Genomic DNA, 18,246 nt, shown 5'->3' with positions numbered 1-18,246 from the left:
CTAATCCCACTTTCAGAAGGGAAGGTCTCGTGATCAGTTTACCTTGGAAACAAGATAGACATGAGTAATCACCCTTCTGAAGAATCTTCAGGTTCTTCAGGTTGTGTCCACTTGATTGGCTCATGATGCGGTGCATCATTGCTGATCCTGGGTGACCCAGTCTGTTATGCCAAAGTTTAAATTTCGTCGAAGAATGGCACTTCTGGTGCACAATCATGTTAGCTTCTACTGGTTGAATATATGTATTATAGAGACCCGACGGGAGTCCCTTGAATCGTTCTAAGATAGTTTTTGAACCATCTTTTTGACGAGTTACATACAAATACTCATCCTCATTTATATCATTGGTTTCTAAGTGATATCCGTTTAAACGAATATCCTTGAAACTTATGAGGTTTCTATTAGATTTCGGAGAGAATAATGCATCTTTTATTATTAGTCTCGTTTTATTTGGGAGCAATATCATTGCTTCACCAAATCCTTCTATTATGTTAGATAGTCCCGAAATCGTAATTACTAATCGTTTATATTATTAGTCTCGTGCTGATAACGTGTTTGAAACCCATCCATAGGCCAAAGGCCTATGATATATATTTATACTAGTCAATGTGAATAGGTTGAGTACCCAAGAGTCACCCCCACTTAGTGGGGTGTTACACCACCATAATGGGGTGTGAATGGAGGGATAATGAGGGAGAGGCCAAAGGCCTCCCTCATCTCATAATATCCATACCTTTTATACATCTAAATTATGTCCTTCATTTTAATAATAGGAAATGAAATTGAGCTTAAGATTCATGTAATAGTTTATTTAGTGGATCTAAATAAAATCGAGTTTATTTTATTTAACTTTGGATCAAAGCAACAAAAGCTATGATACATAAGAAGATTAATCCAATTTTTAAAAAAAATTGATTATACTATAATTATGAGAAGCAGTATTTTAGTTATTAAAGGATAGATTACTAGTGGATCTAGATACGGATGCTATTTAGAAATCAATCAATAGTTTATAAGATGTTGACAAATGATTAAACAACCCTCATCTTTTATTAAAATGACCTTCAATTCTTTATGAAATTGAGTAAAAGCTCATTCCTTCACTTTTGTATACCCTCACAATTTCTTTTATATAGTAGGATAGGTTACTACTGGATCTAGATACCGATGCTATTCTGAAATCAACAAATAATTTATAAATATAAAAAATAGTTTAATAAAAACATATAATGCTGATGAAATATTTCCGCTTCATTCTTTTATGGAGGAGTAAAATTGAGAATTGATTATAATTCAAATTTAAAGTTACACATAAATTTTGAAGACAGTTTCTAGAAAACTTATGATTCAAAAAGGGTATTATATTAAAGAAAAAGCCCAATATATCAGAAAAACCCCTTAACTTTAACTGATTATCGATTAACACCCATAACTTTGAAAATACCAAAAAACTTTAGGGCTTTTAAATAACCCCATTTAATTTTGAGATTCTATTAGAAACCCCTCTAAAAGCAAAAACGATTTAGGTGAGTTTTCTAATGAAATTGTAAAGTTAAAGGGGGTTTTCTGATAAAATCTCGAAGTTAAAAAGTTAAATAGGGTTTTCTCATAATCCCTATTCATATTTTTGGGGGTGGTTTATGGTATTTTCAGACGGGGGTTACGTGGTAATCATCAAAAGGTAAGAGTTGGGGATTTAAAAGAAAAAGTCTTCTAGCAACGGGGTCTTAAAGATCTATGTAACTCTGGACCGAGCTTTATCAAAAGAACGAGCGACGAACGTCGAGAGATCCTCGCTCCCTTTTTCCGATCAGATCTCCGGGTTCATTTCCCGTTTAAGGTATCAATATCTCGATTTCCCTCTCTTCTCTGCTTTTTATAATTGTTGGATTTTGATTGAATAACGTGAAGAAAAAAACTATGCCAAAAATTTGGAAGTTTTACTGAAAAACTAGGTTCTTCCCTTCACCGATGTTACAACTGGGCGCATTGAGTTCATGGAAATTTTGCTGAATTAACCTTATACGAGCAGGTTTTAGACCTTGGGTTTGTTGATTATGATAGCCGATTTAGGGCATTCTTCGCTCTGCTCGGATCTCCGGTCCCAATTCCCTTTGAGTTATCAATCTGATAGCCGATTTAGGGCATTCTTCGCTCTGCTCGGATCTCCGGTCCCAATTCCCTTTGAGTTATCAATCTATTATATTAACGTAATTTTTCTTTTATGATTAGATCATAATAGAATATATTCAATATATAATATCTATAATAATATACAGAAAATAAATTTGGCATATAATTTAATTACCATATAAATTTAAACTTCAGCAAAACGTGGGAAGAAAATTTAAAGACATGCAAAATATCTTGAATATAATAATAAAAATATCCAAAATATCTTGAATATAATAGTCATTATTTATTTTTAATTTAAATACTTATATAATTATTATATGATATAAGTTCAAAAAAATAATGACAAAATCTAAGATAATATAAATTTTAGTTTTATCATCATTCATTAGTTAAGATTATCTAATATTTTATTTATTATATATGGTATAAAATCATATTTTGGTCGAAGAATAATATATATTATAAGAGGTATAAAATCAAACTAACGAGTGAATAAAATCTGGAAAAAATTCTCTAATATCCATTAATTTAAATTTTGTAATAATATATATAATATATAAATATGTTAACACACAATACAATTATCTAGGTCATATATTATTCAAGGAGATAAATAAATTCTTCAACAGAGGGTCTTTAGTTACTGTTTCTACTCTGTTTCAAAGGTCTTTTTATTAATTTATTTTTTTGCTAAATAATTATCACTATAGGTGAAATTTATTCTTATTTTATAGGTTATTGCATATAGTTAATAAAATTAATTAACTCAGTAAATTGTGTGTTATTTTTATTTTTTAAACATAAATTTTCTATCAATTTTCCTTTTACAATGGATGCCATTTGTTTTTAAATCAAAACTTTTTAAAATCATTGAATTATAACCTATAACAATGTCTACATGGTTTTTAGAAATTCAGATTAAAATGCTCAATTAACTATTTAATACATCTAACCTTAGATGTTTAATTTTATTAAAATAAATGAATAATTATGATTTTTTATGGATTTCATAATACTTATTTACTGATATTTATATTTATATTAACTTACTTATTTAATATATAATTATGAAACTAAAATTATTTTATTATTTATTTACTAATTTATTTAAATTTTCTATCATATTAATTTTTTTTAAGAATTTTGTAGGATTTATATATATGATTAGTTTTTATTCGACAACGTTATCTATATACTTAAAAATTAAAATTCTTAATGTTTTTATTATTTATGTTTGAAGCATAATATTTTTTATAATGAAAAAATATGAAAAAAATTATCTATTATTCAGTAAACAATATAATTAATATTTTTTGCATAATTAACTAATTAACACATTAATATTTAAAATTAATGATGTATTTAATGTTTATTGCCTTCATAATAGTTTTACTATCTAATATATTATTATGAAAATAAAATTATATTATTTATTATTTATTTACTGATTTATTTAATTTTTCATGAAAATGTGATTTACACTATTTAAAATTAAATATTTTTTAAGAATTTATTATATTTATATTTATTTATTTATTTAAATTATTATTATGAAACTGAACTAATTTAGTTACATATTTATGAAATTATTATTTATTAACTTTTTTAATATGTTATTATATAACTGAAGGTAAGAAGTTTAAATTTAAGCCTTTATTTTCAGTTTTGTTATAATAATATTTATTTAATGATTTTAACTAATTAAATAAAATATATTTTGCCTAGATTTTTTAAAGAATAATTACATATAATTATATGGATAATTAAGGTAAAATTAAGTCAGGATTTAATTTATACTTTCTAACTATTAAAATTAGTATTTGACCATATTTCAATAAATTATTATTATATTAAAAATTTATATTAAATGAATCTTATATTGGTTGAAAACTATATTAACTGAAAATATGAACATTGTATATAAACAATTTTGAATGTAATTAGGATTTCCTTAGATAACATTTTTTCAACATGTGATAAATTGATTACACATTTTCAATTATCATAATTTTAAATAATATCTTCGTATAAATTAAGCTAATTTTAGGCAATATTATAAATTATTTATTATTTTTTTATTATCATTTATCAATTGTTAATCTTGGGAAAAATCTAAATCAATTATTGATATAGAATTTTTATAATTTGAGTGATTGACATACTATCTTTGCTAATTATTGATAATTAATAAGATTATATAAAATTATATTATGATATTTTATTAAGTATGGTCACTAGTTTTATTAATGTTTATTATACAGATGATTTAAAATTATATGCATATTAAATTAATTTATAGATATTTTATAAGGATGTTAGGATGAAATAATAAAATTGCAGCACACACGTTATTAAATAAGCTTCGAGTAGATGAAAATGATGTCATTTTGAAAGGAAGAATCACTCGAACATGAGAAAGATAACACACAAACACTAAAATCTCATCTGGAATTAACTTTATTCTCCTTAATAATGAAGCCTATTTATAATTTATATATACTGATAGTTGTAATTTCAAATAATATAAATTTACTTTAATTATGATGTGCTTTATTTAACATTCAATAAAACTCTCATGTACATGGTTTTGTCATAAGAATGATGTATTACGACAAAGAAATTAATACAAGAAGAAAAAGTTTATATTTTCTCAAACGTAAAGATTGTTACTGTAAATAAGATATACAAACCAGTAAGCACTCTAGTATCTATTCATCAAGGTTGTTGATCGCGGATCGCGGCGTGTCGCGGCGAGGTACCGCTAAGGCTATTGCGCGCTATTGCGGCGAAATAGCGGCAAATAGCGCACAGTCAAATAGCGGTCAATATAAATATATGTAAATATTCTAAATAACAAGAAAAATTATATAAAAAATACCATGAAAAATAAATACCATGAAAATGAAAAATTATGTAAATGACCGAGACAAGCTAATTTACTCCATCATATTTGAGAGTTGGCTCTTCATCTTTGTCTTATGCATATGGATCTTCATCAATAGCTCCCCAGCAAGACAGGAGCACAAAATCACCAAGACAAGCTAATTTAATTAAATATAGTACGAACTCCACAATCACCAGAACAATCTAAACCCCTAAGTTTAATATCAAATAACAAAAGTATAATTCCAACAAGACAATTGTATTGTTTAATTAACCAACAATAATTGCAACCTAAAACAAGATTGTTAAGGAAAAAATAAGCATAAACCTAATTTTATCTCAAAAGGGACTTTTTTTGACCGGAAGCACAAATCAACAAGAAAACACAACATTAAAACTTATTAATCTGATTAACCTAACCTTAGCCATGAAAAAACTAGCTAACTGTCTCAAACGCTGATTTAAAAAAAAAATCAAATAACCGATGATAGTTTCAAAACCCTAACCCTAATTAGAGAAAGGATCAGATAAGTCATAACCTGAGTGGAGTGGTCCTAGAGAGATAGCCGCAAGAGGAGGCAGAGATGAAGGCGGAGGCGGCTTCGAAGACCGGAGGTGGAGACTGGAGGATGCGATGAGAGGAGGCGGTTAGGGCTTGGATCGGGACTTGGGATACAGAGGCGAGAGCGAGAGAGGGGGGGTTAATATACATTCGGGTCGGTTTCGGGTTCGGGTAGGATTTTTAACCGAACTAAATAGCGCTGTTTAGCGCTTTTAAGCGCTAAACAGCGCTTTTAAGCGCTAAACAGCGCTATTTACGCGCATTCAGACGCTTTTCGAGGGAAAAGCGGTTTTCCCCGCGTAGATGTGCCGCGAGAACCTTAAGCGGAGCGGTTCTCCTCCGCTTCCGCGAATAGCGGCGCTATAGCGTCGCTATTCCCCGCTTTTTACAACAGTGCTATTCATTTTAGTTATTATACAAACATCAGCATTTTAGAGGAGGATGATGATGATATAGAAAAATATAAATTCAAATTTCTTCCTGACAGAGAGATTGAATCCAGAATAGATTCAAAAGAATTTCTTATAGATATGAATTAAATTTTTATTCCTCATAGATTATCATATATGTCAAATTATACTAAATTTTATTTATTTTCTTATATAGATGTGATTGGAATAGTTTATGAAATTTTTGTGATTGATAGCATGGACAAGAATGGAAAAACAGAGTTTTGTTTAGAAACTTTACAATGTATGATAATGAGTAAGTTACAATTTTATAATTGTTTATATGAAAAAAATAAAGATAAATTTTATAACATAAATATTAAATATATATATTTTATTCTTTTATCGGGTTCAACACAATAGCCATCACTTTGTGGGAAGATATATATATGTGTGTGTGTGTGTGTGTGTGTGTGTGTGTGTTTTCGTCAAAAGTTAAAATTTTCATTGTCATCAAACTTATTACACCATTTATCGATTACAAGTTCGAGTTGATCTTTTTATAAGATCTTCTTACAATGAGAAAAGTAAAGATTATAACTTTATGAAATAAAACGCAGTAATAGTTTATCTCCTGTTGCTTTGTGTGGGATCTTTACCTGTGCCGGGGACACGTTAGTCCGTGGACCGTCGCGGATCATATCCGGTTGACAAGTGTGATTATGCTCTTGTTTCACGAAGGAAACAATTGCAGCAGCGATAATCACGACCAAGCGAGATTGTGACTCTTCTCGAGATCAAAACAAGGTTTGATCCGGAGGAAAGAGGGGGAGAGAATCTCAAATCTTTCGAAGGCTTTCTCTTTATGAAAAAGTTCATGGAAATTTTGCTGAATTAACCTTATACGAGCAGGTTTTAGACCTTGGGTTTGTTGATTATGATAGCCGATTTAGGGCATTCTTCGCTCTGCTCGGATCTCCGGTCCCAATTCCCTTTGAGTTATCAATCTCTCTTTTGATGATCTCAGCTAGTATATTAGTTGATTCTGCTCGAATAACAAGAAAAATCATGTAATGTATGACACCAAATTTGGCCTGAAGTTAGAAATTTGGCTGAAAATGAGGTCATCTTTCCCCCCCAGTGTTATCTATATCAGAGAAATTTATTGTTCACAATGAAGTAGTGGAATTTGTGCTGGACTACGGCTAGCAATGTTTTTAAGAAGCTTATTTCGTAGAAACTACCCTAAAAATAGGGTCATTATACAGAAACCACTTTTTATTTTCAATTTATACGTAACCACCTTTAAAGTAGGTTTTTTTCCAATCAACCACTTTCTAGTCAAAAAATTCGCTGAAAACCAAAAAATACCCTTAAAAAAGTCACATCCAAGACACGTGACTCACTTTGTTAATGTTTAGCTCTAGTTAGGATACAAGCCACGTGCCTTAAACATGTATTTCTTAACCTTTTTTTTTATTTTTTTAGTGACAATTTGACTTAGAGGTGGTTGATTGGAACAAAAACCAAATTTAAAGGTGATACGTATAAATTGAAAATGAAGGATGGTTTTTGTGTGATGCTTCTATTTTTAGGTGATTTTCAGGGGAAAAAACCTTTATAAAGATTTCCTTGTGGATTATGATCTTTGCCAAAATAATCAGTGGATTATGATTGCATAACCAAATAAATGAATAAATAAATAAAATGAACTATGTAATAACATCAAATTTGCACAAAAAATTAAGACTTTTGCTGAAAATTGGGTTCTTTTCATCCAAATTTATAATTTTGCAATTTTTTCTCATTGAAATTGTGAAATATCTGAATTAACCTCAATCTAACTTTTTTTTAATAAAGTGTATTAGTGGATTGTAATGGCAAATATGAATTGTACAAAAAAACTAGGGGCTTTAGCTGAAAGATGGGGCTGACTTAGATACTTCAACTCAAGACTAGATAAATATGTGGAGCGAAATGTGAACTTTTGAATTTAAACCTTATATTTCAAAAAGAAAAGGGAAAATAATCGATACATAATGTTTATTTGTTTGATTCTGAAGCTCTAGAGGGACCTGTGGTGCTAAGACAGAACTGACTTCAGCATTAAAAGAGCATCATAATAAAGCTAAACTTGACCTAAAACTCTAAAATCTAACTCAAAGCTAGGTATATCTAGGTGCAAAATTAGTTTATCTTTTAAATAGAACTTTCTCTCTCAGGCATGGTTAATCCTATTACTGAAATCTTTTCAGTCTAGTTTAGTTCACTAGCATGGAAATTGCCCTACTCATTTGAAAGGAATAGTAAGAACATGTATCCTCTATTGGCAGTGTCTTACAAAACTATACAATATATGAGTTGAAGTACTTAACTTTTTCCAAGTTAGATAGAAAATGTTTCCATTTAGGGGCTGTTTGGTTCATTTCCTAAAATTACAGGAAATGGAATTTCCATCAAGACCATTGCTTTTGATTGGTATCTCGGAATTATTTTTTTATTTGGTTTCAACATGATAATAGGAAAGCAAATCTTAAAATTTGTAATCTCATATATGGTGCAAACCCCAAAAACTCGAAAAGAAAAACTAGAAAAAGGGAGAGAGAGAGAGAGAGAGAGAGAGAGAGAGAGAGAGAGAGAGGAGGGAATGTTGAGGTGGCATTGATGTGTAAGCTTGCCACCCAATTCCTCTGCAAAACTTTGGATTTGGCAAATCCTAAAATTGGGTTACTTTTTGCATGAGAGAGAGAGAGAGAGAGAGAGAGAGAGAGAGAGAGAGAGAGGAGGGAATGTTGAGGTGGCATTGATGTGTAAGCTTGCCACCCAATTCCTCTGCAAAACTTTGGATTTGGCAAATCCTAAAATTGGGTTACTTTTTGCATTTTATAGAAATCCTTTCAATTTTTTTTTAAAACAAACAAGATATAGATATGAAATCCTATAATGCAAAAAAGACACACTTTTTGTTCCTTTTCTTGCTTTTCCACCCAAAATCCTATAATTTTAAGTGAACCAAGCATCCCCTTAGTCTGCCACATGTTATACGATTTAATAGTCTATTTATGGTGGCTTCTGAGCTTTTGAATGAATCAATACTGATATTGGTGATTTCACAGTTTAACACCAATTTCTTCGAATTTCGAACCTTCTTTCTATTGGCACTAAAGTTTTTCTCCATTCTCAAGCCATGCGGCATAAGGGCCTGTTTGGTTATTTCCTAAAAAACCAAAAAATAGAAATGCAAACCAAGAAAACTAAAGAAGTACAATTTCACACATTTCCATCCCTAAAATTCACCCACAACATCTAATAAAATATTATTTTTATCCAACAACTCATCCATCACATCTAATAAAATATTATTTTCATCCAACAACTCATCCATCACATCCACCACATCTAATAAAATATTATTTTCATCCACAACATCACTCAACTCATCTCATTTCATATTTAAAAATTACTCACATCATCTAATAAGATTGTGACAACTCATCTCATCTCATTAACATTTCATTTCTTTGTTTTCCTCCCAAAAAGCTAGGAAAACAATTTTCTTAAGTGTGAGTCACATCATCCAATAATATAATAACTCATCTCATCTCATATATTTTCTTATTTTTAAGAAATAACCAAGCAAAAGAAAACAACCTATTACAAGAAATATGTTTCTTATAATTTATTTCATTATTTTTTTCGCCAACCAAACAACATCAAAACAAGTTTTCTTAAAAAATCACTCACATCATCCTATAATAAGGTGACAACTCATCTTCATTTCTTTGATTTCCTTCTTTTTTTAGCAAACCAAACATTCCCAAAACAATTCTTTGATTTAATAATTTTCCATTTCTTTGATTTTCAATTTTTTTAGGCAAACAAACAGGCCCTAAGTTGAAAGAAAGTTTTATTACAAAGGCAATATGCTGGATATACTGATCAGAAGCAGGAGATTTGATTGCATTTATCTTATTAGTGGTAGAAAGATCGATTGAGTATTCCAGGTATATTAATTCTTATTGCACATTATTAAGTATTTTTCTTTCATTTCTACTCAAGGTAAAAATCCCATTTTAATGTTTTTTTATAAGTTCTTGAAAATCTTGATATACCATTAGAGCCCACGATGGATGCACCTTGGTCCTTATGGGGCCACATAGCCTCACACATTGTGAAACTAGTGATATATGGTCACAATTAGAATAGTTGCCCCTAAATAATATTTATTTGGTGCCCCCTGTAGAGAATTATTATGAATAACTATTGTTGGAATTTAGTAGCATTTTCTTAATTTTTATTATGAGAATGAAAATGATCATTTAGTGATATAAAAATGATAATGAATATGTTGAGATCTTTATGATTATTGTACAAATAACTTTTTTTACCGGTAAAATTTGTATTATGTAGGTAACTGATTCATATGTATACTTGTGTATGCGCCCCATTAGGAAGAAATCTCTGGGCCCATCCCTGATTAGTGCTGATGGACGTGTTTATCTTGATGCCAGAGGTCAAGTTTCACATGTATATTGTCTATGACGATGATGTGAAGCACGGCTATATGAGGTGACCTTTTACTATATTTATTTTCCGGCAATGTTGAATATATTAATTAATGATCTTTATATTCTGTTTGATGTCTGAAACAGGTTGCCAACAAGCAAAATAATTATCAATAATTAATTATATTATAACGTATCATTTGTCCAATAAAGGAGTTTGTGGATTAATAACTTGTCGTTTCCTTTGAGCTTTTTTTAGCTGCGTGCTCAACCATTACAGTTCTTTCATTGTCATTAATGCAAGAAATAAGAATCATGTATATTATACTTAAGAATTACAGTAGTATGATAACTTGAAAGTTTATCCCTCTATTAGTTCCTTCATGGAGAGGTAACAATACGCACACATCTTTCTTTTTCTGTACTGGATACTTACATGTAAGGTGCATTGAGTATAAATAAGATTACATTACATTTTCAGATGAGCTCTCCTCCTAATTCGAACAAGTACTGTTTTCTTCAGAGGAGGTTCTTCTACATGAGCTCATTTAACCTTTTTGCTTTTGTCTTTCGAGGCTCTTGGGATCTTGTCAAGAACTTTAGTATCAAATTTGTTATAAATTTTCTTCAGATCTTGGCTTCCCTTGCTGGCAATATGATCAACTTCACCCTCATATTGTTCATATAGTGCTGGCAGTGTGTGAAGGCATAAGAAACCTGTACAAATTAAAACACTTGATAGAATGATATATGATAAATGTTAATTGCAGATACACCTCTAAACTTATAGTCTGGTCACTTATTACTTCTAAACTGTTTTATTAGCACTTATACCCTTGATGCTTAAACACAGTTATCACCATCTATATGTACCTTAATATAGGAGGTCTGCAGTTCACACCTATAAGTAAATAGAAAAGCGGCTCCTTGTAACACAATGAACTAGGAATACATTGATGTCACTTGTGATCCACATGATATTTATATATGATAGAGAGATAAGTCCTTTTGGACATTAAGGAGTCTTATGTGGCAATAAAAATTTTTAGAGGCAATACGTGCCTAACTCCCTATAACACAGCGTTAACCTTATGTGATAATATCGTGCATACAATGTTCAATAAATGTCCTAGTGCTTACCGAAGTATAGAAGGTTTAGTGCACTGCAACAACTTCCTATCACCGATATTATCCACAGAGAAAGAATTGCCTACAGAATACAGGTTCCTTGTATTTCTTAAAAAAATTATAGGAAAAGTTTTGAGAAGTTAAAAAGTACAAATTTTCTTATTTTTTATATTTTGCTTGTTTGGTTCAAAATAAGAAAATGACTCATAATTTTAGGGGCTGTTTGGTTATTTCCTAAAAAACAAAAAATAGAAATGCAAACCAAGAAAACTCAAAAAGTATAATTTCACACATTTCCATCCTTAAAACTCACCCACAACGTCTAATAAAATATTATTTTTATCCAACAACTCATCCACCACATCTAATAAAATATTATTTTCATCCACAACATCACTCAACTCATCTCATCTCATATTTAAAAATTACTCACATCATCTAATAAGATTGTGACAACTCATCTCATCTCATTAACATTTCATTTCTTTGTTTTCCTCCCAAAAAGCTAGGAAAACAATTTTCTTAAGTGTGAGTCACATCATCCAATAATATAATAACTCATCTCATCTCATATATTTTCTTATTTTTAAGAAATAACCAAGCAAAAGAAAACAACCTATTACAAGAAATATGTTTCTTATAATTTATTTCATTATTTTTTTCGCCAACCAAACAACATCAAAACAAGTTTTCTTAAAAAATCACTCACATCATCCTATAATAAGGTGACAACTCATCTTCATTTCTTTGATTTCCTTCTTTTTTTAGCAAACCAAACATTCCCAAAACAATTCTTTGATTTAATAATTTTCCATTTCTTTGATTTTCAATTTTTTTAGGCAAACAAACAGGCCCTAAGTTGAAAGAAAGTTTTATTACAAAGGCAATATGCTGGATATACTGATCAGAAGCAGGAGATTTGATTGCATTTATCTTATTAGTGGTAGAAAGATCGATTGAGTATTCCAGGTATATTAATTCTTATTGCACATTATTAAGTATTTTTCTTTCATTTCTACTCAAGGTAAAAATCCCATTTTAATGTTTTTTTATAAGTTCTTGAAAATCTTGATATACCATTAGAGCCCACGATGGATGCACCTTGGTCCTTATGGGGCCACATAGCCTCACACATTGTGAAACTAGTGATATATGGTCACAATTAGAATAGTTGCCCCTAAATAATATTTATTTGGTGCCCCCTGTAGAGAATTATTATGAATAACTATTGTTGGAATTTAGTAGCATTTTCTTAATTTTTATTATGAGAATGAAAATGATCATTTAGTGATATAAAAATGATAATGAATATGTTGAGATCTTTATGATTATTGTACAAATAACTTTTTTTACCGGTAAAATTTGTATTATGTAGGTAACTGATTCATATGTATACTTGTGTATGCGCCCCATTAGGAAGAAATCTCTGGGCCCATCCCTGATTAGTGCTGATGGACGTGTTTATCTTGATGCCAGAGGTCAAGTTTCACATGTATATTGTCTATGACGATGATGTGAAGCACGGCTATATGAGGTGACCTTTTACTATATTTATTTTCCGGCAATGTTGAATATATTAATTAATGATCTTTATATTCTGTTTGATGTCTGAAACAGGTTGCCAACAAGCAAAATAATTATCAATAATTAATTATATTATAACGTATCATTTGTCCAATAAAGGAGTTTGTGGATTAATAACTTGTCGTTTCCTTTGAGCTTTTTTTAGCTGCGTGCTCAACCATTACAGTTCTTTCATTGTCATTAATGCAAGAAATAAGAATCATGTATATTATACTTAAGAATTACAGTAGTATGATAACTTGAAAGTTTATCCCTCTATTAGTTCCTTCATGGAGAGGTAACAATACGCACACATCTTTCTTTTTCTGTACTGGATACTTACATGTAAGGTGCATTGAGTATAAATAAGATTACATTACATTTTCAGATGAGCTCTCCTCCTAATTCGAACAAGTACTGTTTTCTTCAGAGGAGGTTCTTCTACATGAGCTCATTTAACCTTTTTGCTTTTGTCTTTCGAGGCTCTTGGGATCTTGTCAAGAACTTTAGTATCAAATTTGTTATAAATTTTCTTCAGATCTTGGCTTCCCTTGCTGGCAATATGATCAACTTCACCCTCATATTGTTCATATAGTGCTGGCAGTGTGTGAAGGCATAAGAAACCTGTACAAATTAAAACACTTGATAGAATGATATATGATAAATGTTAATTGCAGATACACCTCTAAACTTATAGTCTGGTCACTTATTACTTCTAAACTGTTTTATTAGCACTTATACCCTTGATGCTTAAACACAGTTATCACCATCTATATGTACCTTAATATAGGAGGTCTGCAGTTCACACCTATAAGTAAATAGAAAAGCGGCTCCTTGTAACACAATGAACTAGGAATACATTGATGTCACTTGTGATCCACATGATATTTATATATGATAGAGAGATAAGTCCTTTTGGACATTAAGGAGTCTTATGTGGCAATAAAAATTTTTAGAGGCAATACGTGCCTAACTCCCTATAACACAGCGTTAACCTTATGTGATAATATCGTGCATACAATGTTCAATAAATGTCCTAGTGCTTACCGAAGTATAGAAGGTTTAGTGCACTGCAACAACTTCCTATCACCGATATTATCCACAGAGAAAGAATTGCCTACAGAATACAGGATGTTTCATTAGGATATTGTCTGAACTAATAGACTAAAATGTAAAAAAAAAGGTAAAGATTGCAATTGTTGTACCAAGAGAAACATCTTGAGATCCTTTCCACATGCAATATCATGTAGGATGGACATGAACTGATTGAATCTGGCATGGAATGATAATGCCATGTCTCTGAAAGTACTCTCAGATAAGATGATATCTGGAATCCTTGGAGGCTCCCTATAATGAAAAGTAGATTAGCCGGTCTTAAAGTGAAGTAAATAATCATTCAAATATAGAATTTGATTGTGATTAAACGTGGGATGTCCAAGCTAACTTCTATCATGTGCAAAAATATGATATTTTTGGACGATATATGAAAGATACGTCTTTCGATAACTAACTGATAGCTTGAATCTACTGCAGTTTTTGAATTTTCTAGTTGTTACAAGTTTATCTATTGAATTGTTGAACTTTGCATCCATAATCCGCGTCGAAATGTGTAGAAGTTTGGTGAGACATGTAATATTAACTAAGTTTGAGATATGAATAAAGCTGGTCACGATAAGTTCACTATTTGGTATCTTTAAACAATTGCACAAGGTAAGGGTTTAAACTTTACAATAACAAATAAAAACACAAAATTATTGAGGCGAGAAATAAATATTTTACCTGTCAAATAGAGGAGCGGCGTTAGACCAGATGAAGATGATTAGCATTGTTATGATGAAGAGGTGGCACAAAAGAGTAAGAAAATGGTACTCCACCACCTCAAAAAGAACCCATATCAGTGTTACCCCAGCTAGAATTCCAGCTGATAATTGCTTGTTTCTCCATAACAATATGCGAGCCACTGCATAATTGGAGACCTCTAATTTTAATTTTGTACTGGGAAAAGGATAAACTTTAGAAAGTACGGTAAACTTCATGATGTACAGAGAAATATTATTAAGAATTTCTATAAAATTTAAGAAGCTGTTATGAACTTCCATTAGTAACTTCTGCTTCACGATAAAAATATAAGAACATCCATTCGATATTTCCTTCTGCATGGTAAAAATTTACGTAAATTGCTCTCGTGAAAACTTATTGCACTTTTCTTATAGTTCTCCAGATTTTCAAGAAATTGCAATGAAAGCTACTCCGAACATTAAGTTTGATGTGAGCAAATAAACTTTATGGCATTTTTCTTACAAATGGCTAAAGTTCATGACAGGTTTCTAATTGAAGTTTATCATATAATGAATGATACACACCACAAACTCATATTTGAGCTAAAAACTTAGTTAAAAAGATCGCAGAACCTCTTCCTCCACCCAAGAGGCTCTCAAGAGACCTCTGACGGCCATGGAATCTCGAGGAGGATGACGGTGGTTCATTTGTGTCATATATTAACTTAGGCATTTTTGTATTATTTGTAATAGTTAGAAAGCTACATTGAGGTCCTTATAAGGGACAAACAGTTCTAAGCTTTGAGCTCAAGAAAGCTAAAAGAACAGGGAAGAAAAGAATAACTTGAGATATGATTTGATCAGGCCTAAGAGATTCTTGTTTGCTTCCTTTAGAGGAGAATGTTCTATGAAGCCAAAGAATGTTTTGGATGCACATTTGTTTTTCATCTTTGAATTGAGTCAACAACTGGATTTGGATCCTCTCCACTACAAAAAAGTAGTGGAGAGACCATTATTTTTAATCTCAAGCATTGATTATTTAGTAGGCGGTTATGATACAATCTAAATCTAACACTTACCATACCCCCGTGTATTGCACTCATTCCTAATTTGCACTAAAAGAAAAAATCATAACCATCAACTAGATAATCAATGGCTGTGATTATGTAGTGGTCTCTCCACTATTTTTTTTTATAGTGGAGAGGATCCGAATCCTCAACAACTATAGAAAAGTGAATGTACTTCAAATAGGTCTTGTATAATATTAATCCAAGCAATGTTAAATACTTGAAGAGTGAACTCCACAACAAAATTATAAGCAACAAACATCTATTTGAGGTAAGTATTAATTGTTGAATTTGACCCTACGGGAAAACGAGGGGAAAAGAAATTGACATGCTCCTAATCATCTTTTTTGAATTCGACTCACGAGATATATTTTTTTCAATATAACTTTTTTTGAAGTAATATTGGGCGAGGTGCACTATCAAAAGAAATGTTATATACCTCCCTAAATAGTGTGTATTAGTTATGAGAAAATGATAACCTGGAAGTCTAGTATGGTTCCGAAAGAGGAGTAAACTAATGTTGTCACTCTTTCTTACTACAACCTTACAAAACCTCTAAAGTTAACATAGTGAATTGTTGGATAGCAGGTTCCTAATATGTTTCTTAATTTATTTTGGTAACATGTTATTGGGATTTCTAATATGTTTTGGTAACATGATTCCTAATTTGTTTTGGTAACATGTTATTAGGATTCCTAATCTGTTTTGTTTCTTGTATTAGAATTCCTAATATGTTTATGATTTTAGGATTTTTATATATATAGAACAATTGGAAGAGAGAATTGAGAAGAAAATTGGGGATATTTGGAGCACAGAAAAGAGGTATTTTCTAGGCTATTGGTTAGGGTTTTGTTTGGAGAGAATTAGAGATTTGTTGGTGAGATTAATTGGTGAGTTTGAGTGATTTGTAATCTCAGTTTGTACTCTTCTTTTCTATTAGTGAAAAACCTTATCCCCTTCTTTCCCCGTGGACGTAGGCAACTTGCCGAACCACGTTAAAATTGGTTGTTTGTGTTTGTGGCATTGATTTGGTTCGTTTGGCCTTCTCTCGATGTTCGTTTGATTTGATTTCTCGTAGCACGTTGGTTTGGTTGTTTGGCTTCCGCAGCACTCAACAAGTAGTATCAGAGCTTGGGCTATGCTTGGGCTATTTGGAGGAGTAGATCATTTTGGAGACTCGCTTAGGGTTTCGTTTGGTGATAAAGGTAAGATCTTTTTGGTAAAGACTCTATCTTTTTCAGTTTTGGATCTATTCTTTATTTGTTCCGCAATTATTTTGGTGCTTTGAGAAAGATGGTCGGGAAAGGAGTTGTGGAGGGTACTTCTGGTGTGAAGACCGTTCAAAGTTTGAATATTCACTCTATAAAGATAGATGTGGAGAAGTTTAATGGCACAAACAATTTTAGTCTTTAGAGATGTGAAGTCTTGGATACGCTCAATGCGTAAAATTTGGAAGATACTTTGGAGTTGGACGGGAAACCGGATGACATTAAGGAGAAGGTTTGGAAAAAGATGAATAGAACGGCGTGTGGTGTGATTAGATCTTGTTTGACTCAAGATTTAAAATATGATGTGATCAATGAGACTTCGGCTAAGAAGATTTAGGAGATCCTAGAGGGAAAGTATTTGACCAAGAGTGTAGAGAACCGCTTGCATTTGAAGAGGAGGCTTTATCGCTTCCAATTGAAGAAGGAGACCTCCATTGGTGATCATATGAATCACTACATGAAGCTTCTTGCGGATTTGGCGAATGTAGATGTGATGATTGAAGATAAGGACAAGACGTTGTTGTTGTTGAGTTCCTTGCCTGACAAGGAATATGAGACATTCGTTCTTACTCTTATTAATGGGAAGACATCTCTTTTTTATAGTGAGGTCACCTCTACACTTGTGAATTATCAGCTTCGAAAGAAGGATAAGGAGACTTCAGTTAAGCCGGTAGCGGAGGCATTGGTCGCAAGAGCAAAGAGTCCCAAACCGTGGTAGGAGGTCGCAGTCTAGAGGGGTACATCTTGGAGTTTGTAGGAATCAGTGTGCCTTTTGTAAAGAGGATGAACATTGGAAAGTCGAATGCCCAAAGTTGATTGATCGAGCCAGGAAGAATAAGGGGAAAGCTACTCAAGCTTCAGAGGTGAATATTGTCAAGGCTAGTGGTTATAATTCAGTTTTGGATTCTTCGGGCTACTCGTTATCTGTACTACCGTCAGTTTGTGTTGCCGACTCTTCAGAGTGGAT

The 18,246-nt window shown here is 31.4% G+C and overlaps 1 protein-coding gene and 3 long non-coding RNA genes across 6 annotated transcripts; 2 read left to right on the top strand and 2 right to left on the bottom strand.

The window, feature by feature from the left end:
• LOC109843328 lies at positions 1,660 to 10,703 on the top strand. 2 transcript variants are annotated; one of them, XR_002247633.1, is made up of 4 exons: positions 1,660 to 1,840; positions 9,845 to 9,974; positions 10,381 to 10,539; positions 10,623 to 10,703. It is a non-coding gene; the product is annotated as an uncharacterized LOC109843328 (long non-coding RNA). The 2 variants fall into 2 exon arrangements; XR_002247632.1 differs by having other exon boundaries at positions 1,665 to 1,840; positions 10,422 to 10,539.
• On the bottom strand, positions 10,774 to 11,693 carry LOC109843330. The gene is made up of 2 exons (XR_002247636.1): positions 11,616 to 11,693; positions 10,774 to 11,192 (listed from the first exon to the last, which is right to left on the bottom strand). It is a non-coding gene; the product is annotated as an uncharacterized LOC109843330 (long non-coding RNA).
• LOC109843329 lies at positions 12,439 to 13,301 on the top strand. Of its 2 annotated transcripts, none has more exons than XR_002247634.1 (3): positions 12,439 to 12,572; positions 13,020 to 13,137; positions 13,221 to 13,301. It is a non-coding gene; the product is annotated as an uncharacterized LOC109843329 (long non-coding RNA). The 2 variants fall into 2 exon arrangements; XR_002247635.1 differs by having other exon boundaries at positions 12,979 to 13,137.
• LOC109843327 (reticulon-like protein B9) lies at positions 13,372 to 15,910 on the bottom strand. The gene is made up of 5 exons (XM_020412261.1): positions 15,578 to 15,910; positions 14,946 to 15,126; positions 14,372 to 14,513; positions 14,214 to 14,283; positions 13,372 to 13,790 (listed from the first exon to the last, which is right to left on the bottom strand). The coding sequence occupies exons 1-5, from the start codon at positions 15,675 to 15,677 to the stop codon at positions 13,618 to 13,620; spliced, it is 666 nt and encodes a 221-aa protein (XP_020267850.1). The 5' UTR covers positions 15,678 to 15,910; the 3' UTR covers positions 13,372 to 13,617.

This window comes from Asparagus officinalis, chromosome 5 (genome assembly GCF_001876935.1).
Source record: "Asparagus officinalis chromosome 5, Aspof.V1, whole genome shotgun sequence".
Classification (NCBI taxonomy): Eukaryota; Viridiplantae; Streptophyta; class Magnoliopsida; order Asparagales; family Asparagaceae; genus Asparagus; species Asparagus officinalis.
This window is presented reverse-complemented; position numbering and strand designations above follow the sequence as displayed.

Bases quoted from the DNA above. Each gene is read 5' to 3' on its own strand.
- LOC109843327 (XM_020412261.1), bottom strand. From the start codon at position 15,677: ATGCCTAAGTTAATATATGACACAAATGAACCACCGTCATCCTCCTCG. The intron at 14,514-14,945 runs GTAAAATATTTA...TTTTCATTATAG, and splicing joins GCCGCTCCTCTATTTGACAG to GGAGCCTCCAAGGATTCCAG. The intron at 13,791-14,213 runs GTAAGCACTAGG...TAATTTGTACAG, and splicing joins ACTAAACCTTCTATACTTCG to GTTTCTTATGCCTTCACACA.